Source organism: Meriones unguiculatus, chromosome 11 (genome assembly GCF_030254825.1).
Source record: "Meriones unguiculatus strain TT.TT164.6M chromosome 11, Bangor_MerUng_6.1, whole genome shotgun sequence".
In the NCBI taxonomy this organism is placed as follows: domain Eukaryota; kingdom Metazoa; phylum Chordata; class Mammalia; order Rodentia; family Muridae; genus Meriones; species Meriones unguiculatus.
The window spans coordinates 82,423,731-82,447,315 of NC_083359.1; the positions used below are offsets into that span (position 1 = coordinate 82,423,731).

Sequence of the window (23,585 nt, forward strand, 5' to 3'; positions counted from 1 at the left end):
CCATCCACGCGTAGGTAGAACTGTGAGAATAAAATGCCAACACTGCTGACTGCTGATAGTTCCCTGTAAATATGAAGGAGAACGAGCGACATTAGCGTGCTCAGAGCTGAGTGTGCCAGACAACTTAGGACAGGTGGAGGGAGGGTGGATGACCCGGATCCCAGCAGGCCTCATGCGCTTTTTTTTCCCTTCTTACAACAGGATAGTTTGCTATCGTGCCAGTTAGTCCTGGAAAAGCAATGCCAGCCCACAGCAATTTTTCTTTCTGGATAGCCAAAAATGACAACAAGCCCGATTTGCTGTGTGGGAGGCCAGCTGACTACTTTGTGGTCCAGAAGCACTTCATGATTCTTATCTGTGCCACAACTGTTTTGGGAGGTAAGTAGCAATGGGAGGCTCTCCCTCATCCTTCGAACCTTTTCTCACTGTAGAAGGAGACCGCAGCTACAGCTAGAGGGTAGCCAGCGGAACCTCGAGATGTGAACGAAGGCCATCAGTACAGCTTCGTTGAGTTCCTGAGCAGCACTTGTGTAGCTGAGCATGTTAGGGGGTAGGTGGATTAGGGAGAGTGAGAGCGGCTGCGATCACGGAGCTTTCTCATGGGGGAGGTAGGCAAGCTGGTAATTATGAGGCAATGGGCTAAGTGTAGACATAAAGAGACTGTCAGGATTCTCTAGTAACGAGGAGGAGGGAGGTCCTGAGAATGCCCACATGACCAGGCCTACCCTAACCAAATATCTGAAATGAGGGGAGACAGCTGGCCGGAGAACACAGACAATCCACAATTTACATAATTGATGCCATTAATTTTATTTCTTATGGCCTAAAGAAAAAGGATTTCATTTTATTATACATGTGGGAATGTTTTGCCTACGTACATGTTTGTGTACCATGTGCATGTAGTGCCAACGGAGACCAGGAGAGCTTTAGAAGCGCCTAGAGCGATGTGGTCACTGCTGGTGGTGAGCTGCTAGGAATACCAGTTCAGCTGGGAACTGAACCTGTGTCCTTCTGGGAGGTCAGCTAGTGTTCTTAACCACTGAGCCATCCCTCCAGCTCCTATAATGGCCTTTGATGGGATTTTTCTCTACTCCACCCACTTTACCTGCCTAGAAGAAAATTAGAGAGGGCTTTGTAAATAGAGGCCCCCTAAACACTGATTAAGAATTCAGCAGGTATAGTGAATGCTATTCACAGAGAGAAAGTAACCCAGTGAGCTGAAAGTAACCCATTTGTGCATTTATGCACAAATGCACAGGATTATAGTCTCCATCTTGTGTGTCTTGGGGAGAAAAAGAAAGTCTCTGACAAAACAGACTTAAAGGCAGCCAGATAGTGACAAATGCCTTTTGCGACTCGTCCTATAAAGGAGGCTTTCTTCATGGTACAATCATTGCAAATATTTTTGTCTTTCATGAAAAATTGTGCGGTATATGTTATTTAGCACAGAACAAATAGTTACTAACATAAGATTAACTATATGGATAATAAGTTTGGCCTTTTTAAAAATTTTCACCATCCAAACCATTGGTAAGATGCCTAAAGAGAGATCCTAACATGTTTCTGGGTAAGCAAGTGGAGGCTGGTGAAGCATCAATGTTTTCCGTATTCTTCTGTGAGAGATGCCTAATTAATGTGCATCTTATACTTACGAATTGTGTTTGTGGCCAGTAGGATGGTTTCAGGAGGTAAGCCTGTCTACCTGAGTTCAATCTCCAGAATCCACACATGGTGGAGAGAGAACCAAATCCACAAGTGTGCAGAGTCTTTGAATCTCTCCACACACACACACACACACACACACACACACACACACGTCACAAATCCAAATAGCATTTGTAACAATTATTAACTTTCACACATACTATGATTCAGAAGAAGTTGAAAATTAAATAATTAGGTTGAATATTAATTACATTATTTTGAAAATTAAATAACCTTCTCTTTCAATAAAATTTTTTATTGACATGTAACATATATATATAATTTTTATTATACATGTAACAAGCTGTAACAGTACAGCTTGACACAGGTATACAATGTATACCAGGCTGGCCTTTAACTCACAGAGATTGACCTGCCTCTGCCTCCCCAAGTGCTGGGATTAAAGGGGGGTAATTATTATTTTGAAACTATAATCTATATTTTTATTTTTTAGGGTTTTCAAGGATGGTTTTAAAGAATTCTGAGGCCCTTGTCTTGATGATTCTCTCTCTGTCAGGATTTGTGATAGGGCGACTGGCTTACCATTTTGTTGAGGTACTGTATACATAAGTCAGAGAGTAAATCAAAGGTCAAACACCTCAAACAAGGTCCATTCCTAATGTATAAGTTTTTCTTCTTCTGTAATCCTGGGGATCAAGCATGGACCACATGCATGCCAGGAAGAAGCACTCTATCAATTATCCACATCAATTAAAAAAATGAACAGGTATTCAAATAATTTCATACAGCATTGAGCATTTTTGTAAAGAAAGACACGTAGGAAATACAATAAGAGAGTCATACGTTAGGAAGTCTTAAAATTAAGAAGTAATTCGGAAGTGAGGAAAATTCAGCTGCATTGGCAGGCTCCTTGTCATTCTTCTCTGAAACTTACCCTTTCCCCCTTGTTACTCCTTTTGAAATCTTGTTCCTTTCCTTTGTGGCTACACTGGCTTATTTCCTGATGTCCTTCTCTAGGATTTATTTTATGTGTATGGGGTGTGTTGCCTGCATGTCTGTAAGTGCACCGTGTGCATGCCTAGTACCCATGAAAGCCAGAAGAGGGTGCTAGATCCCCTAAAACTGGAGTTACAGTTTTAGTCACTGTGAGTGTGGGAACTTCACCTGGTCCTCAGTAAGAGCAGCACCTGTTCTTAAACTAAGCCACATCTCCAGTTCCCATCGCAGTTATCCTCACGATAAAGCATCATTGCTCTTTTCTTTCAGATTAAATACAAAGCATGCATCACCCACAACATAGCCACGAGAAAAAATACTCCTTCATTTTCTCAATTTAGCAATGCCTGGCTTTACTAGCAATGCAATGTAGATTAACAGTTTGTCTCCATCCAAGGTTTCATTTCTTAAGATGGCAAATAACACTTATAAGCTTAAGTACTATAGGGCTGCGAAGGCCTACCAGGCTCCCCAAATCCCGCCACTCCCACGAGCTAACATCGTTACTATGTGCCACACTCATTTTTAAGTGCTCTGTACTTACGAATTTACCAACTCATTAACCCTTGAGTCGATGCATTCATTCCTGCAGGAATGCGAAGGTAGGTAGTAGTGTTCTCCAGCCCCTCTGCAGATGGGGAAATGGGACACAGAGAGGTTAGATGATGCAGCTGTGAAACTGGAGTGGTCTGGAATAAACTTTTAGGAGAGAACAACTGTAGCGCCTCCAACACCGCTGTGCTTTCTCTTACTTTATGTTCACCTTTTCCTATCCTTATATAGATCACACCACCATCTAAGCATCCTATTTCTCTACTGACGAAATGGGATATTTCTTTCCAATCCTAAGCAGTTTCCCTTGAGGCCGCAGATACATGTGCGAGGATATACAACAGATATATTAAAACAAGTATCTAACAACCTAATAAAATACTTTTCTGTGGATTGGATAGTGACACCAATGGGAAGGGATACTGTTTCCAAAAGTACCAGTTACAGGTTCTAAGCAATGTTCACATAAAACATATCGGAAAAGGTCAGTTTAAAAGGAGGAAAGGGCTGGAGAGATGATGGCTCGGTGGCTGAGAGCACTTGCTGTTCTTGCAGAGGATCTGGGTGCTGACTCACAGCTCTTTGTAACTCCAGTTCTAGGGAATCTGACACTCCATTCTGGCCTCCTGGGGGTAATGAATGCATGTAGTGGACACACATACACAAGGAAGGCCAAAACATTTACACATTTACAACTAGAAAACAAATCTTCAGAAGGAGGAAAGATAGACTTGGGCTCACGGTTTTATACTTTTCAGTCCTTAGCTGTTGGCTCCATGGCTGCTGTGGTATGTGGGGAGATGGCGCACTCATCATCACGGCAGAGGATGGGATAGAGCAGGGCTGCTCTATCACCTCACGACAGAAAGAGCTAGAAACGAAGGGGTCAGGCCGAGATATGCCCTAGAATGTCACCTCAGTGTCCTTCCGTACAGCGCCCGTATCCTAAAAGGCCAAAGATGAAGTTAGCATCCTCATGATCCACGCCCCAGTCCATAACATCGCTTGTCTCTGCTTGCCGGAACCAAGGCCTCAATCACAAACTTTTTCCTTCCGGGGGCAGGGTGGGGGCGGGGCATGCTGCTAAACCACCACAGTAATAGACTGATTTTTCCTTGTATCTGTTATTTTAGGTGCACCAAATTGTCTACCCTCTTCTAAAAACACCAAGTTTTTCACTCTATTGTTATTTTTTACCTTTAATTGTATTTGTGGCTGCTTTGGATGTGGACTTTTACATAGTCAAGAACGTGTTGTGGCAGGTAAGAAAACATCTTAAGACAGCTAACCATCTTTGCTCTGTGGGGTGGGGTGGGGATGGAATTAATGTTTGCTGAAGGACTGCCACATTTAAGATCTGAGTAAATAGCATCTCAGTTTTGCCCACGAGCAAACTAAGCACAGAGGTCACAAGAGAGTCAGAAAATATTTAGGTCTGGGTTCCAGTCCTAATACAGTTTTTCATCTTGACTGTGTCTTTTTGTTTCTGGGATTGTTGTGTTTATCTTTCTCTTTTTCCTTAATTACACTTATTGCACTCTTTGTGTTTTCAGAGAACATTCCCCCCCCCATTTTGGTTTAACCGTGTTCTTTCTAGAATCTTGAATTATAATTAATTGAGCTGTAGCATTTTAATGGTATTTTGCATAAGCAGGGTGTAATTTTTTCCTCCTTTCACCTGATCTCATGTTTTGACTTTTAGTGTTTTTGTTAGTACTCAATTCTAGTTTTCAAAAAAAGGCTTTTTGGGAATGGGGGACACGTTCATTCTCTCTTAGTTATGTAGCCTTGGCTGACCTGGAACTCACTACGTAGACCAGGCTGACCTTGAATTTACAAGGTTCTGCCTGTTGGGGTTAAAGGCATGCACCACCATTCGCACAGGGTGCGGGTCGTTCGGCAGCTAAGTGGAGACGAGCAGGTCTGTGGTACGCTGTATCCCCAAGCTCTGATCATTCTATGCCAGTTAAAAATAACGACGGAGTGACTGGAGACATGGCTCATACTTAAGTCACCCACTGCTCTTCTAGAGGACCTGGACTTGGTCCCCAGAACTCACATGGCAGATCTGTCGCCCACTTCCGGCCTCCGGGGGGACCAGGTAGTACACATGGCACAGACATGTGTGCAGGTAGAGCACCCAGACACAGAACATAAAAGAAAGAACAAGGTTAAAAAGAATAAAATGGCGACTATGACCAAAGTACATTGTGTGTATGCATGAAATTCTCAAAGAGTAAGTAAAAAAAACCTTAAATTATTAAAAATAATAAAGGAATTCTGTAATTCAAAATATAGTTCTTGAATGCGAATAGATGAAGCCATGTTATCTCTGGGTGATGTAATGCTGTGCGGTGAACGAGCAGAATGCAGCCGTGCTGTCTTCGGGCGATTTTGATGTAACGCTGCGTGGTGCACTGGTTCACAGGTCTTGCTAACAGGAGTGATTAGTTTTGGCACAGCGTTTGTCACAATCGTATATGTGGTTCTGAAGTTCAATGAAGACTTGTGGGACCTGCAGTGCTCTTTACTCTTCAGCATCACCCTGTGCATGATAGACCCTCTGCATTCCGTCAACTCGCTGAAGACTATTGGTACGTCAGGTTCCCTCTGCTAACTCTGAGGGTATGATGACCTTATGCTACTTCCTTTGGATCACATTTTTTTTTTTTTTTGCATGGTTTATGTGTTCATGGTTTTTGCATATGGCTCAGTGCTTCATTTTCTCAAGGATAATCAGAGTCCGAGTAATCTAGTGTTTAACCCTATTATTCAGAGGTCATGTGGAGGCATTCCAGTAGAATAAGTGGAAAACTGGTTTCCCTTAAATAAAAAACTAGAAATATGCTACTTTAGGAATAACAATAACGATGATGATGATGATGATGATAGTATCTCAATTATATATTTTCTTTTTAAAAAATTATTTTTTTTTATTAATTACAGTTTATTCACTTCGTATCCCAGCTGTAGCTGCCTCCGTCAATCTCTCCCAATCCCATTCTCCCTCCCTCATCTCTTCCCATAACCTTCTCCAAGTCCACTGATAGAGGAAGTCCTCCTCCCCTTCCATCTGACCCTGGCCTATCAGGTCTCATCAGGATTGGCTGCATTGTCTTCCTCTGTGGCCTGGTAAGGCTGCTCCCCCCTCAGGGGGTGGTGATCAAAGAGCCTGCCACTGAATTCATATCAGAGACAGTCCCTGTTCCCCTTACTAGGGTACCTACTTGGACACTGAGCTGCCATGGCCTACATCTGTGCAGGGGTTCTAGGTTATCTCCATGCATGGTCCTTGGTTGGAGTATTAGTCTCAGAAAAGAACCCTGGGCCCAGATTTTTTGGTTCTGTTGTTCTCCTTGTGGAGCTCCAGACCCTTCCAGGTCTTTCTATCACCCCCTTGTTTCATAAGATTCCCTTTGCCCAAAGTTTAGCTATGAGTCTCAGCATCTGCTTTAATACCCTGCTGGGTAGAGTCTTTCAGAGGCCCTGTGTGGTAGGCTGGGTGTGGTGATGCACACTTTGAATTCTAGCACTTTGAATTCAGAAGGCAGAAGGCAGATGGATCTCTGAGTTCAAGACTAGCCTGTTTACCTAGCAAGTTCCTGACCAGTCAGGGTTCTATAGTGAGACTTTATCGCAAAAAATTAAAAAAAAAAAAAAGATGTTTCCAAGTAATTTAATTGGGTTATGTACCAGTCTTGTAATGTTTTGGCAAAGAATGTGGCTACCTTATGTCCTCGAAACTCTTTCTTTCTCATTTCTTTTTAGTTTTTTTTTTTTTTTTTTTTTTTTTTGAGACAAGGTTTCTCTGTGTAACACTGGGTGTCCTGGAACTTGCTCTGTAGACCAGGCTGGCCTTGAACTCAGAGATCTGCCTGCCTCTGCCTCCCAAGTGCTGGGACTGAAGGTGTGCATGCCTGGCAAGCTCTCTCTCTCTGACTTTTTCTTTCTCTTCTTTAGTTGAAAAAAGACTTGTTTTTTGGCACACAATATATTCTTATATTTTGCTCACAGTTTCTCCTCCCCCAACTCCTCCCTGATTCTCCTTACCTTCCTGCCCAAATTCATACCCTTTTTCCTCTCTCAGTAGAAAACAAACAGGATTACCAAACAAACCAAACAAAAACCCCATAGGACAAAACAAACAAGCAAGCAAGCCAAAAAAAAAAAAAAAAAAAGAGCCTGCCTCGAACTGACCCAGCCAGGGTCTCACAGCCATGGGAAATCAGAGGTTTGGATATCAGGAAGACACGAGTTTAGGCGGTTTGACAGACAGATGCGCACACCAAGAAATGTTTGAATCTGCTGCAATTTTACTGAAGTCAAGCTAATAATTTTATAATGATTACATGAGGAAATACCTTAAAGTCGGCATACTTCCCGGAACATTTAGACTTTTACCAAGAATTCAAAGTTTACTTTTTAACATAGGGCAGTGCCCACAAGAAATCTTGGCCTGAAAACTTTTGATCAAAGTAGACAAAGGACAAAAAAACCCTCAAACTGCAGTTTCATTATTGCTAACTGGTGAAGAGGAAAGTCAGGAGCGTAATAGTCCTCCGAGCCAGGTCGGATACCTGCCAAAATCTTTCTCTGCATCAAAGTCTAAATACACCTTTGTTAACCATCCTCCCATATGTCTTGTTAAAGATTTACGATTTTCCTTAGAAAAATATGCCAAGGGGCATATGCTCGAGCCAGCTGTACTTTTTTATGCTATCTTTTCCTAGAGAGGAGCCCACTATTTTTTCACTATTCTTGTAATTCTTTTTGATACTGAATCTGATTCATTACTTCTTTTAAAATTTTATTTTTCTCCCATTCTATTCTTGTTAAAGCTTTTAATAATCTATCAAAAATATGTTTCCTTGAATAGTTAATTGTGCTGTTCCAAGAATCACAGAGAAAGAACAAAAGGCTCATTAATCCAATCCCGCAATCGAGGAAGCGTAGAAATCTCAGAGTACGTCTTTTTGGCTTAGGTGGCCAGGGGAAACACATTGCCAGTGACCTCCAGGTAGCCTATTCCCAAGGGAAACGTATCTCCTAGTAGCGCAATCTAGTAGTGCAATCTATTGATATGCTACACTGACGACGCTGGAGTGGGTGTAGCAAGAGCCAAAGAAAAAACACAAGAAACACATATAGATTTGGGGACACACATATTCATTCACACAGAAATCCCGTCAAAAAATACAAAATCAGAAACCATAATTTTCTGTACAGCTTAAAAGAACATCCCAGACCAAGCATTATGAGATAAAACAAAACAAAACAAACAAACAAACAAACAAAAACAAAAAAACCAAACCACCAGCACCAACAAAATCTCCAAAAATACCTTTGAGTTCCTTTTATGTCAGTCAACTACTGCTGGGTTTGGGGCCTGTCCCTCAGTATGGTTTGTACACCCAGTGAGACTCTTTTGGAGAAAACACTTTTTTTTTTTTTCCTTTGAAAGCAGTTGTCATTTGGAACTGGCTTCCAGGTTAGGGGCTGGGGGCTGCATCCTCCTTTCTCAGTGCTGGGACCTTTTTTGGTTTAGACCTATGGAGAATATGTGCACGTTGCCAGTCTCTGTGAGACCATATGGGTGTCAGCCTTGCTGTGTCTAGAAGGCCTTGTTTCCTTGGTGTCTTCTATCCCCACTGACTGATGCACTCTTCCTGCCTCCTCTTCCACAGTTTCCCTAGCCAGGAAGATCTGATAGCGACATCCCACTTAGTTCAGCAAAGTGCTTTCCAGACAGTATAATATTGGCTCTGTCACATGGTCTCTGATAATCACTCTTGTGCAAGCCTAAATGAGAGAGAACAAACAGCACAGAAAAGAAATACAAAAAAAAAAAAAAAAAAAGCACAGTTCGGGAGGGAGGGAAGCAGTAGGATATGTAATCTTGGAGCAGAGGCTTGTGCTGAAAGCAGTAAGGAGAGGCCTGATAAGAAAATGCAGTGGTGACCTCAGAGGGAAACCCTATACAGCTGATTCTGAAATTTCTGGAAATAAAATGTCTGAGGGATTTTGTGGTCCTAAGAAGCAACAACAAATCAAAGCTTATGCAGGTGTTGTTAAGGGGTCCGCTTAAGTCCAACATAACTCAAACACCAGGTCAAGACAGATGACAAACAATTTATTGTAATCAAGCCTCTACTGATGGATCAGGGTCGAAGAACAGACTGGGGAGTTGAATGGCAATCCTGAAGGGAAGTCATAGAGCACATTTAAAGGATGCAGCAGGCATGTGGGGTGGGGGTGGGATGGGGATGGGGTGGGGGTGGGATGGGGATGGGGTGGGGGTGGGATGGGGATGGGGTGGGGGTGGGATGGGGATGGGGTGGGGGTGGGATGGGGATGGGGTGGGGATGGGATGGGGATGGGGTGGGAGTGGGATGGGGATGGGGTGGGGGTGGGATGGGGATGGGGTGGGGGTGGGATGGGGATGGGGCGGAGGTGGGGTGGGGGTGTGGTAGCATTGTCCAATTGTATTTTGTTGAGCAAGGGAGTTTCCACCAATCAGGATAGGAGTTGGTTCCTGGATTTGGGAAGATGAACTTAATTTGATCCTGCCAGCAAGACGGAGAAGTTGTCCTTGAGATGGGTACACTCAGACAACTGTCTTCTTACAACAGAAGCTGTTCAGCTATTGGGAAATCCCTAGTTCCCTTAGGGGCCTGGGACCTTGGCTCTCCCCCACCCCCGCCATGACTGATGGACTCTGAAAACAAAATGGCAGCATTTAGAATAAGTTTCTTTTGCTTGTTGCCAACAATGTAATTCAAAGAGCAGGCCAGGCTTCATTTTAAGCAGGCAGCTGAACTTGACAGTGTCGGCCATGTGGTTCTCACTTTAGAGTCATGAAGGATACAGGAATAAATGGGTTCTGGAATCTTCCTCCAAGGTTAAGGAAAGCCACGGAGGCCAGGCATGTAGCAAAAGATTCCCTGCATGGAGGACCTGAATTGTTGGAGCCCCCAACATGCTAGAGGAATCAGAGCTGTGGGGTACTTGCCAAGGAGAGCTGTAGACAGGAAGCGGAACCAGCCTAAGTGAGAGAGAAGAATGTTACAGTCAGCAAAGCCAGAAGGGTGGAGCTATCTAAGCTCTTTGACATCAGATGTGGTGCTACAGGTCCAGACATTGCCCTGCCAGGTTTTGTTCTGAATTTGGTCCAGTATTTCCACATGCTGCCTCCATTCTGCCTTTTTTGAAATGGTAATGTATAGTCTGTGCTATTGTGTGTTGAAAGTACATAATTTGCTTTTTAATTTTACAGGGGGTTACAGTTAGGAGATTGCCTTGCATCTCGGAAGAGACCTTGGATGTTGGATTTTAAACTGTGTTGAGACTGTAAAAGACAATGGGGGCTTTTGAAGTTGGGCTAATAGCATTTTTCATTTATAGTATATAGAGGTCGGGGAATGGAATGTAATGGTTTGAATGAGAAATGCCCCCTTAGGCTCATATATTTGAATACTAGGTCCGCAGTTAGTTGGACAGTTTGGTAAGGATTAGGAGGCGTGGCTTTGTTGGAGGAGGCGTGTCACTGAGGGGAGGACTTTGAGATTTCAAAAGCCCATGCCTTTCCCGATTATCTCTCTGCCTCTCGTTTGCCCAATTATCTCTCTGTCTCTTGTTTGTGGATCAGGTGTAAGCTCAGCTACTGCTCCAGCCCCATGCCTGCCTGCCTGCCTGCTTCCCTGCTCCCCGCCATGATGGTCATGGACTCTAAGCTCCGAAACTGTAAACCCAAGATAAACTCTTTCTTATTTAAGTTGCCTTGGTCATGTCTTACTACAGCAATAGACCAGTAACCAAGATACAGACTGACTAGGAAGAGGAAAAGGGTAAAGACAGTTGAACATTAGCGTTTATTTTTCTCTGCTTCTTGACTCACTCAGAACAGGAAGCCCCGTATTTCTGCTGCCATGAATTTCTCATTGTGATGGGCACTATACTAAAACTGTGAGCCACATTAGCCTTCCTTTCCTGCTTCTTCATTTCTTTCTTTCTTTCTTTTTTTTTTTTTCTATGTGTGTTGGGGGGTGGCTGAGTATATGTATATGCAGCATGAGCGTGCAAGTGTCCTCAGAAACCCAGGAGCAGCCCCAGAAACCCAGGAGCTGCCATTGCAGGCGGTTGCCAGCTAATCCAGTGTCTGTGCCGGGAAGCAAACCCGGGGCCTTTGCAAGAGCAGAAAGGGCTCTTAACTGTTGAGCCGCCTCTCCAGCCCCCTTAGGCTGTTTGTTGTCAGGTATTTTGTCACAACGACGAGAAAAGTAACTAATTAACTTAATTAAAAGTAATTAACTAAAATTAATTAACTAAATTAATTCATATATAGCCACATACATTTTAAATGTATGGTTACTATACTATAAAACATTATATATTTACATATAATCAATATATTTAATAAATGTAATTAATTAAATCAGCTAAAACTAACTAAATGTAACTAAAAAAAATTGACACTCCCTTCTCATTCTCAAGGAGCACACCAGCCCAGCCTGGGCATTTCTCTACACAGTGTGGAAGCATTGGAGAGGGAGACAGGAGATTATAATGGATACCTTCCTTCTTACATAAATGAAGGGGTATGGTCTCAGATTCAGTCAGTGTGGGGTCTTCACTGTCTTCTAGTCCTTAGAGACTGTTCGGCTTTGTGCCAGGGAGGTTCATTCATATCCAGTTCCCAGCACCATTCCCCACAGGGGAAGCTCTCCATTCCCCACATGGCGCCAGCTGTATTCATCAGAATGTACAGAAGCACCATCGTGTTTGTGTCCAAACATCAAACTCTTCACACCATCAGTATCATTGTGATAGTGTGACTGATTTGTGTTATCACTAAAGCAAGTATTCAGTGTGGAAGGAGGCAACCGTTCCAGTCAAAATCAGTTTTTAATTCTTAGGAGATGAAAGACACTGCCTGGAGACTTACAGGAAAATCAGAGAATGACCAGCGTGACAGTTTTGGCAGGAAAGTATCAGATTCAAGGGCCACCACTAAAACTGAAGGAAAAAAATACTTCATCACAAGAGGGTAATATCAGAAAATTCAGAGGTTGAAATTTTACTTCTGGCTGCTTGTCCTGACTTGTGAAACCTGTAACCTGTTCATTGCCAAATTCCACAGCAATTTAATTCATGCCATGTCTCTTCTCAGAGAAAATGGCGCACAGTGTTAAACAGAAGAGATCACTTTATAACGCCATGATTTCTAATGAAGAAAGCAAATTCACGTCTAAAGTGAAGATCTTAAGTCTACCAGAGAAGTTGTTTCCACTAAGAACTTTCTGCCTTTTAAACGGATTGCATGTGAGCCGAGCTAAACTAGCTCAGTAGGACTGGGTCTGCCATAACTCCTGTATAATGCTTGACAAAGCAGCTTGCATGCTCTGAGGGCATTGTTCAATGCAGTTGTTATTTTATGTGTGTGCATTTTCCTTATATCAAGTGTAATAAATTATGAATCTAAGCACATTGTTAAGCCATTGGTGGCTGAGATTTTTTTTTTTTTTTTTTTTGATAACTTGACACAGGCTGGGGTCATCTGAGAAGAGGAAACCTCAATTAGGAAAATGTTCCCATCAGTGTAGCCAGTAGGCAAACCTCTGGGGCATTTTCCTGATGGATGATTGATGTGGAAGAGCCCAGGTGGTAATAATAATGTTTATTATTAGCTCTACAATTATTACGGTGGTCTATCCAACAGCCTATCATAATTAATAAAAGACACAGACAGATTTTAGAACAGCCTTACTTCACCTGGAGCAGGGCAGATATTAACCCTCTAAACTCCCAGCCCCATCCCTCCCATCCATCATTCCACAAAAACTTGCTTATCCTTCCTCTGGGCCAATTTCCTCTATGCATGCCTATCAGCCATGTGCTTCTTCCTTTTTCCTCGTCCTGTACTTGTCTCCTTTCCAATATCCTCTGTCCCAAAAGCCCCTGAACCTTAGCCATGCCTCCTACCTTTTAATCAGCCAATCAGGGATAACTGGGGAACGTCCTTCTCATCACCTGGGTACAGGAGACAGTTCAACATTAAGAACAATGCTCATGGCAAGGTAGTAACTCTCACTGAGTAGAGCAGTCTAACCTAACAGGTTTTTTTGTTTGTTTTTTGTTTTTTTCTTCTAATGCTCTTAAGAAACTTTGCACTGAAATCAGCATTTCATAGCACCAGGCCAACCCCCAACACAAGGGAATCAAGCAATAAGATCCTCCATGAGCTCTGCCTTGGTTCCTGCTTGAGTTCTGTCCTGACTGCCCTCCATGACTGACTGTGATAAGGGAATGGAAACCAAATGAACCCTTTCCTTCCCGAGTCGCTTGTGGTTGTGGTATCTATCCCAGCAACAGAAATCTGACCAGAACAGTAACGTTGAATGAGTGTATTTACACATGGCAAACACTGCACATCAAGCTTTTTTTTTTTTTTTTTTTTTTTTTTTTTCTGGTTTTAAAAGAGTATCTAGCAACCTAGCTCTAATGGATGCCAGACAAAAGAATTCTATTGCTTGGCTACACCCCCAGCCCAGATGAAGTCCTTTTTAGTTTTGGAGAGCTGGGTTATTGGTATACCACTGGACATGGGAGATAGAGGAGGCCCAAAAGAAATTTTGAGAGAGGCGAACCACAGGGTTAGTGAGGAAAAAGATTACTCTGCAAAGAAAGGGCCAGTGAACTTGAAGACACAACAGTGGGAACTATCCGAAAGGAACGAGAGAAAGAGGCTTCAGTAAGCTGTTGGACAAACACAGGGGACTCTATGAGTCCCCCAGGACGGTAGACAAAGAAAAAGGGGTATACTTTTGAATTAATACAAAATTTTTATTTTGGAACTCAGTGGTTCAAATATCTCAAAAAATTCCCAAGCCCAAGAAAAACAAAACAAAACTATTCCATAGCAAATTAAAATAGAGGCCTTTAAAATCAACTATCCAGAAAGAAACCAATAGCAGCCATAGGGAATGGTACAGATATATATTATAGAGTATTATAATAATGATTAGAGAAAACTCTTTAGAAACAAAAGATGCAACCGAAGAGGCAGTGTAGCAACATTTCTTAAGAGCATTAGAAGAGAAAAATACCTGTTAGGTTAGACTTCTGTACTCAGTGAGAGTATCACGAGGTGAAAACGAAACAGAGGCATTATCAAATAGGCGGAAGCTGAAGGAATTTCTCATTTGCTGACTTGTACCATATAAAATGTTAAAAGAAGCCTTTAGGCAGAGAGAAAATTGTGTCAGATGGAAGTTGGGTTGTGGAATATGATCTACCAGAGCCCCTGGAAACCACTGACCTATTTTTGGTGTCTGTGGGTTTGTCTGCTCTGGACATCGCCTAAGTAAAAGCATACAATGTAGTAGCCTTCCTTATTGAAGACCCTCAGTACTTGTCTGAAACTGCAAATAGTATGGAATCCTCGACCTACCGTTTTGCCTTACATATTTACACCTATGGTAAAACTTAATTTACAAATTAAATTAGGTGAACTTAAATAAACACTTTGTTGCTTTTGTCAGGATGCTTTTATCTCAGCAACAGAAATGAAACGAGGGCAGGACAGTACAAGGGACGCTCCTGTCCTGTTTCTCTGCTCTTGAAAAGTCAGAAGGCAGAGTAGGAGATTTAACAAGTGTTAGTCACGGTTGTCTCACAGATGCATGCCTGTTATGATGGTATTCTTTCTGTTTTTTTTTTTCCCTGTCATGTTCTAGCTCTTCTCTGTTTTCTATGCAAGAAAACATCATTTCCATGCACGGCATTAAATTATATTCTGTGTTTCCTTTCCCAGGCATTTCTAAGATGTACACTGATATTATCAGAGGAGAGTCACTGATCATTTGTAGTTTCACATGCATTTTCTTAGGAATTTTTCGGGGCCACACAACTAATGTTGCCATGTTCAGGGGTAAGATCATTCGTTGTGTTTTGTCTGTATATTTTGTAAAATTATTCTTATTGAGATGGAAGTGCATTTGTCTTTGTATCTTTATACATTGCTCTTGGGCCAATTAAAGTGACAAGTAGGTAACAAGAAAATAGCTACCATCTTTTCATTTTATTGATCACTAAATACAAAGTGTACATTTTACTGATCAGCAGTATGCAAGCAGGGGTATATGGGAGGGCTGGAAAGAGAAAAGGGAAAGAGGAAACGATGTGATTTTATAATCTCCAAACATGAAAGAAATAACTATATTAATAATCAAAAGAACCCATTTCCTCTCTCTCAGCATGCATACATGCTTACATGCATACATACACAATTGCATCATTTGGCTCAGGTTAGCTCTAGAGCTAGGATGACTATGTTTCTCAGTCAGTGGATGTTAAGAATTGAGTTGGTCCTAGATTTGAGGGCGGAAGCAGACTGTTAATGCAGCATTGGTAAGACAGTCCTAAGAATGACAGGAGCCAGATTTGTGTGGCTAATGATCACTGGGATGTGCAGTGTGGTCCCTTGAGAGGTTCCTAGACGCTTTACTGGTAGCTAGAGTAGAAAGGGGAAAATCAAATCATAGCGTGAAGGAGAAAAGTGACCTCCTGGTATATATTTGTGATAGCTGCAAGAGGAGGGTGAGGAGGACTGAAAGCAGAAATAAATGTTGGTGGAAAAGGAGACATTTGTAGTGTTTCTCAGATAAGGAGCTAGAGGAATTTGGGAAGATAATTTTATATGTATTTTTAAAAAATCAAACACTTGCTGGTTGTAGACATGACACCAGCAAACACATTCATATATATATGTATATACATGTATATATATGTATATTTATATACATGTATATATATGTATATATATTCATATATATATATATATATATGAATGCTCTATCTGCGTGTACCTCTGATGCCAGAGGGCAGCAGATCACATTATAGAGGATTGGGAGCTACCATGTGGTTGCTGGGAATTGAACTCTGGAAGAGTAGCCAGCTCTCTTAACTGCTGAGCCATCTCTCCAGCCCAGGAGGGTATTTAAATTTTTTTTTAATTTTAAAAATGATTTGTTAGCATATATTAATTATGTAATGGGTTTCATTATGTTTTCATTTATGTACATAACGTATTTCAATTATATTCATCCTTGCTATTCTCTTCGTCTCTTCCCCACTCTCATTTATTCTCTTTTTCAACTAGCCCCTTCTATTTAATGTCTTTTTGTGTGTGTGTGAGACCCAAGGAGTTTCGTTAGGATTGTATACAGGAGTGTGGGTGGGAGTTAGTTTACATCCCTGGAGAAAGCAACCTTAAGAAGTTGACTGAACGGGTAGGATACTCCAGGGAGCCTCTTTTTTCAGGCTTTCGCTGGGCACTTGGCCTGCTGAAGAACAGGCTCCTTGTTCACAAACCTCAAGAGCAAACCAAAGTGCTCTGTCAGTGAAAAACAAACACCCCAGACGTTTAACCTAAGTTTTTCTTTCTCACGTTCTCTCTCTTTTTAGAGTTACATGTAATCATCGGACTCAGCTTTGATATTTTTGGAAGCACAATATGCGGATATTGCTGCACGAGAGTCATTCAGATTATATTGACCGACCTTTTCAGCAACACACTGACTAACGTAGTTCTCTGTTTTTCACTGGTGTACATGACTTTCTACCTTGGTAAGGCAAACAAACGCGAAAACTACCACCCTGCCAGAGAGCCTATGAATCTTGGTTTTGCCCTGCTGCTTACTCCAGATACATTTTCACATCTCCTCTTTGTGGTCTCCCTTCGTGCTTTGTCACATCACCTCTCTGTCATCTCTAGTTCTCTGCTGGTCTCTTCATTGAACTCCATGCCCCTTCCCCTCTGCACGCCTGCGTCTGGGTATTCTCTCACCTCTTTGTACTCTCTTCCCTAACCCTATAGGTAAGTTCCTGGCAGTGCCCTAGAAGTGGGATCAGTATGGAATTGCTTTTGTTAAGACTGTTGAGCAGCTCTCCCGTAAAACGGGAAGGTTGGCAGAGAAGTTCCCAGCTTGGTTCCCAGAGGTCTTTCTTTCCCAGCTCGACAGCCTTCTCTTAGTAAGCAGAGAAGGCTGTTGAAAGGGCGATCTTTTCCTGAATCTGGAAGGCCGGAAGGGAAGGGGGGTGGAGATCAGGGGTGCTTCTGTCCGAAGAGAAGCTGCGGGTGGGATAATTGCAGGAGTAATGGTACCCAGCCCCGGTGGTTCAGTCCTCAGTTAGTTCAGTCCTGTAAAATTGGGACTTGAGGTGTTCCAGTGAAAGGCACTGTTTTTCTGACGCGTATGTCGCCACCTAGTGGTTGCTCACTGCCCTGAGCCAGTTAAACTAGAGAAAACGCTCACGTTCACAGAAGGTTCATTCCCTTGAGCTTTATTTCTTTTCACCTCTGTGAAAGTTTTGTGGTTGCCTTATTTTTAAAGAAGATCCCATTCAGTCTTTGCATCTCCCCACCAGGCTGTGAGCCTCTTGAGTATGAGTGGGGCTCATAGTCGTGACTGAACGAACCAACATTCCGTCTCAAAGCGTTTTCGGGTAGGCAGATTCCAGATGTACTCCATCAATCAGCGACGTTGGAAAAATACTTAGCCTCTCTAAGCTTGCCTCCTCGTCTGTACAAACCGTCTATTAATACCTGATTTGTATGGGGCACTGCAGGCATTACTGACGTGTGTGGTGGGGCGGGCTGTGCTTGTGTGCTGGAGCCTCAGGGCCAGCAAGAGCTCAGTATGCTCATCTCCTCCCACCTCCTTTTGAGTGACATTGTTCGTGGTGCCTTCGTACCACGCATCTCAAGGCTTTCTCCCCTGCCCCAGAGATTTGTTTCTGAGCCTTTGCCAGCTCACCACTGGGTTCAAGACAGGGTGACTCATAGATGCTAGTTCCCTTGCTCTTCTAGGAACGGAGGCGTTTCCGGCCAATGCTTGGTGCTCGGTTAAACAGAGTCAATGAACGAGAGCTGAGGGTAGAGCAGCCAGACTGGGTTGCAAAAAGCACTAGAGCCACATTTTCACATTGGAAGATTCCCAGTCCCGACGCACAAGTTTTCAAATTGGGATGGGTTGTCACATAATTTACGGTGCAGGTTCCTTATTTTTATTTAGCTACGTAACCGGAATGTTTGATCAGTTCAGCTCAAGTCACTGAAACAAAAACATTTGACAAAAATGTGTTTTAAACTCAGCATCAGACAAAAAAAGATAGCATGTACTCATTATAAAAAACTGGAAATTGAGAGTTTGATGGTTTTCCCTACCATCACATTTGGGGAACTGTTAGCTTAATTCGACTTGATTGTTTAAGTTAAATTAGGTTAAGTAGATAAAAAAGTCCAAACTGCAGTTAAGTGAATAAATAAATGAAAAGAATGATGAAGTTTTCTTTCCTGAATTTAACAAGTTTTGCAGAGCCATAAAACCAGTGGATTAAAATCAATACCGTAGTCACAGCAGGGGTCACCCACTGCCATGCAAATATGCAAAGTAATCTTTCATCTAATTTAACGTTTGCAGAAAGTATACGGTGTGTTAGTATTTGACACCTGTTTGGCAGGTGCAAAGACGCTCTTGGAGAAAGAGGGGTCATGTTCCGAAAGCAGCCCATTGTGCCCTGTTTCAAAGTTCCTCCGCTGCTCTTTTAAACAGTCTTTTTCTTCCTTTCTGCCAGCTGTTCCTCAGGGCTTTCTGGAGAATCTGCAGTCTGGCACCTTTAGTATTTACAGTGCTCACACAGTCTCCCTAGACTACGTTTCAACGTTTAGAGTCCAATGAGTTGCCATTTTAGTCAGGGAGGTGAGGACGAAAGCTCCGGGAAGCAATGGGTTCTATCAGCAGCTCCTGGCATAATGCAGCACCATGTCCCCGAGGTGAAGAGTAGGGATTATGAAATTTCTTTAACCACCAGCCCTAGCCTCAGCGACTGCAAACTGGTTGGCAAAGTGGGTCAAATCTGCTCTGAGCTAAAAACAGCTTCATGAAAAGAGCAGAAACAAAACAAAACAAAACAAACAAACAAACAAAAAAAACCCCCAAAACCTCTCATAGTGATGAAGATCATACGAAGCTCAAAGTTCAGAGTGTTTTCTTGGCTGGTCATTTATTTGCATGCTATCTCCGGCTTCTTTCAGAATAACAGCTGAAGTGAGTAGCTATGACAGGTCCCCTGTGGCTCACAAAGGCTCAATAGTTATTATCTTGCCTGTTAGGGAAGAAGCATTGCTAGCCCCTGATCTACAGTATTAGCCTCGTCCCTTGAAACAACTTTCAGGATAAGAAACACCCCTTTCAACTTCCCCACAGAATCTTTACTCAGGGCACACCAGTGCGCAGCTTTTCTTGCATTTAATTTTAATTCACTTTTTTTTTTCTCTCTCTCTCCTCAGTGGAATATTTCGGAATGTCAGGCATTGTTGCTCTGGTCACGGTAGGCCTGAATTTAGATTCTTTAAGCTTTAAACCGAGGATGGAGTTCATAATTACTAAGTGAGTTTCCTGATGTGTATTCAGTAGAACTTGAGCAGTCTTGTCTCTGAGGAGGCTAATGCAATTCCATTTATATACATATTTCTATCTCTAAAAGTTTCAATGTGCCAACGATGATTAGCATGAATGATATTCTCATTCTGAGTAAAGGATCAGTGGTTCAGAGACCATAGTGCCACAGTGCCTTCTCTATGTCACACTGATAGAGTTACCCTTTGAATTGTGGGTGTTTTTCCTTCACATCACACTTGGGTGACATCATCCTAACGTGTGAAAGAAGGAAGAAGGAAGGAGGTCAGAGCAAGATGTAGCATCAGCAAAACTCTTACCTACCTTTCCCACTTGGTATTAAAAAAATGTCATGTGGATGGAGGTGGGGGTGGGGGTGGGGTGGGAGTCAGGGGCTGGGGATCAGTGTCTTCTCAGACAAATGGATTAGCCCTTCTCTGAGAAACCATGAAAAATCACAGAATTGTTGAGAATCCAGGCACCAAGTTGGAATCTACTAAAGAAGTTCTCATATCAAATGAAAGCAGATGTGGACAATATGCCTTAACTTTGACTTTTCACGTGGAAATTTGTTCAGTGTAAAAGTTGCTTTTCAAGAATGTTTAAAAAAAAAAAGAGAATGTTTTCCTCTATTATTTAGCATTTAAATTATCCTGTAAAAAACCCACCTGTGATAGAGCAAGGGTTTTGTTTTGTTTTTTGTTTAAATTCTTTTATATTTTGGTTTGGCAAAATGAAGCAAAATTGGCACCTAGAACTTTTGTTACTTTACTGTGTTTGTAAATAAAGCTTAGGACTAACTGGTTCATAAAGCTTATTGATTAGTGTAACGACTGAACTTGGATATCCTCTTGAGACTGGTTTACTGCCTTTCAACATGATTATAATTACTCACTCTATTCATTCAATTGCTTATTTTTTTTTTTTTTTCACTTAAGCCAATCATCTTTTCCTGTATTATGGCCTGGCTATTGAATTTTAAGCCTGAGGCAATGGGAATAAGACATTAAGGAAAAACAAAACAAAACAAAATAAACAAACAAACAAGAACAACCCCAAAAAAACCAAATAGCCCCAACAAAACCATGCTGTTGTTAAATGGCGTACATGTTTATATAAAAGAAAACTAATGATAAGTATTCTAAAATTATGTGCTTTTTGGATCCTACTATTTGCAAAGGGATTGTTAGACCTTATGTAAGATATTTTTAAAAAATCATTCGATTTATCAGTTTTTCTATGACAGCTGAGAAGTAAGCGCTGGGATTTCAGGCCCTCTATACCTTTCTCCACAGGCGCTCTGAGTGGCTTGAATTAGGAGATAGAAATCACTTGGAGAACTACACCATGTGCTAATTACATCAGATAATATGCTTTATCTGCAGCTCAACTGAGGCTTCCTAATGCTTCTTCCCTAGCGTAGATCTGGAGAGGAGACTGCTTTGGGGCAGCCAAAAGGGAAAGTCCCCAGAGAGGGAATCCATCGGAGGCAGGACTTGCCATCTGCCTGTAGATATCAGATCTGGCCCTGACGCATGCAAGCCAGCATGTTGAGAACATCATGGGTACTTCAGAAGCAACCTGAGAGGAGTCTACTGCTCTCTCTTGCTTAACTGCGGCGCTGCAGACAATTAGCAGCACCACAGTTGAGGGACACAGAAAAGGTCCAACCAGAGTGGGTCGGATTGAAAAAACAGGATAAGAACCGGGTTTCCAAGACTTGCAGGAATTCAGCAGATTGGATAGCTGACAAGCGAGGTTTTCCAAAGTAAGGGGAGGAGCGTGTGCACGTCCCAGCAAGAGACGTGGTGATGAGGCATTTGGGTCACCATCAGCTGAAGGTGCCCGGGTGCCTTTTTGTAAAACACCCTTGCTCTGGGCTTTGAAGTGGCCTCGCCAGGAACTAGGTAAAGTGCTGGCTGATACCAGAGAAGCTGACACCTCACCAGCCTGGGAAGCTTCAGTTCTCTGCTTTGCTGTTACCGCTGTGTTGCGAGAGGCACCCCATGAGTTTTGCTGTGGTGAAAAGATAATGACGGAGGCACGGCTTCCACTGAGAGAACACTGATTGGGCATGCTGTAGGTGCCTTTCTATGTGAAAAAGAGTACGTTGAAAGTGCATTGATTAAAATGTCATTTCCTTGTCAACTCTCCCAGGTTCTTAATAATGTGTTCCTCTGTGTATGAACATTTAATATATGTGTTCTTTGGAATCGTTGTTGGCTGTGGAGAAATCAAATATTTAAGATTTCACTCTCTGGTTTTCACTGTCGTCTTATTTATAACAGTGAATTTTGTAAGGTAATGATTATATTTTAAAGTTTCTTTTGCTGGGCTTAGATTATTTTTTGTGTATATGTGCATATATGTATTCAGGTCTCTGTGTGTGTGTGTGCATTTGTGCATGCATGTGTGTGTGTGTGTGTGTTTGTGTGTGTGTGCATGTGGAAACCTGAGCTGATGTTGGATGTCTTCCTCTACATCTTTCTCTACCTTATTTAAAAATAAAAAAAATTACACTTTTATTTATTTATTATTTGTTTGTGTGTGTTTGCACGCACACACACACGTTCACATATTTTGAGGTCAGAGGAAACATTGCAGGAGTTGACTCCTTTCTTCCACCGTGTAGCTCTTCAGGATGGAACTCAGCTTTCATCCGCTGACCTAGCTCTACTGGTCCCTGGGCTGTATTTTCTGAGGCAGACTCTGGACCTGAACCTGGAACTCCCTGATTCAGCCAGACTGACATACCATCAGGTCCCAAGGCTGTCCCTGTTTCTGTTTCCCTAACACTGGGGCTACTGGCACAGGCCACTGCTTCTGCCTTCAGATTGGTTCTAGTGACTTATTGATAACCTATGCTGTTTTCTCATTCCTGGAACCTTTTGAATGAAGCTTAGTGCTGAGTACGTGAGTTTTAGCCAGGGATAACAGTCCTGAATGGTGTATGTTTTGTTTATGTATACTATTCTTCTGCCCACAGGTTGCTTACTGTAATTTTAGTGAGCCCTATCTTGATGCACTCAAGTTACGAGTATGACTGGCGATGGGGAGTTGTTATTGCATGGTCTGGAATTAGAGGCGTTTTTAGCTTACTCCTGGCTCCTGATATTTACAATTTCTCTGAAAATAAAGTAGAGGCACCACATATGGTAGGGAAAGCGATCACGTGTTACGATGATTTTATTTACTCATTATTACTAATTTTGTAGCATACTATACCTGATCTTCAAGTTAACCAACTTTGAATTAGATTTTTTTTTAAACACGTTCTTTTCATTAGAAAAGGACATTGTCAGAGAGAAGCTTATGTTGACAGTGACAAGGGGCCAGTGTTCACATGGGGATTATTAGCAGAGTTATTTGTAGACTTGATTTCCAACCTGACTCTACCATTCACAGGCTGGGCCACTCCTCAGCTCACTGAACCTCAGCTTCTAATTGAGGACTGAGATGATGCTTCATAAAATAGCTGACGCCTAATAAATGCTCAGTAAGTTTTACTGAGCACACATTTTTCCCCCCAATAGCTGTCAGAATGTGTGAACTGGTAGCTAACATTTGGGTATCATTTTACTGTGTGTCCTAGGGCTGCCTTGTTAATAGAAATCCCCTGGACTCACTCCAAACCTATAGTCATGGTCTCTGGGCAGGGACCTGGGAGTTGGAGTGTCTGACACTTAGCTCCAACAATTCCCATCAGTTTGGGGAAACATTTTGAAGGAGTTATTGTTATTAACTGCATTTTTCAGTGAAGGGACTGGCTATGGTTATAAGGGGCTATCTGGCTCCAAAGCACATGACAAATAGGTGACAAAGCTAAAGCTGATGTCTTTTCATTGGTTCACTGTGGAGTTTTCTCCCCACCATGCAGGTGGCCACAGCCTGGCTGACCTTATAATGCTTCTGCTA

General features: G+C 42.2%; 1 protein-coding gene across 1 annotated transcript in view; it reads left to right on the plus strand.

Annotated features, from left to right (window-relative positions):
• The first annotated feature begins 239 nt into the window (after nucleotides 1-239).
• Slc9c2 (solute carrier family 9 member C2 (putative)) overlaps nucleotides 240-23,585 on the plus strand; it is a 69,901-nt gene continuing 46,555 nt past the window's right edge. The window contains exons 1-9 of the mRNA XM_060365093.1: nucleotides 240-378; nucleotides 2,159-2,259; nucleotides 4,347-4,475; nucleotides 5,642-5,807; nucleotides 15,023-15,139; nucleotides 16,675-16,836; nucleotides 19,562-19,661; nucleotides 21,828-21,971; nucleotides 22,657-22,825. Of these exons, the coding sequence (XP_060221076.1) occupies nucleotides 240-378; nucleotides 2,159-2,259; nucleotides 4,347-4,475; nucleotides 5,642-5,807; nucleotides 15,023-15,139; nucleotides 16,675-16,836; nucleotides 19,562-19,661; nucleotides 21,828-21,971; nucleotides 22,657-22,825 (1,227 nt within the window). The remainder of the gene's footprint in view (nucleotides 379-2,158; nucleotides 2,260-4,346; nucleotides 4,476-5,641; nucleotides 5,808-15,022; nucleotides 15,140-16,674; nucleotides 16,837-19,561; nucleotides 19,662-21,827; nucleotides 21,972-22,656; nucleotides 22,826-23,585) is intronic.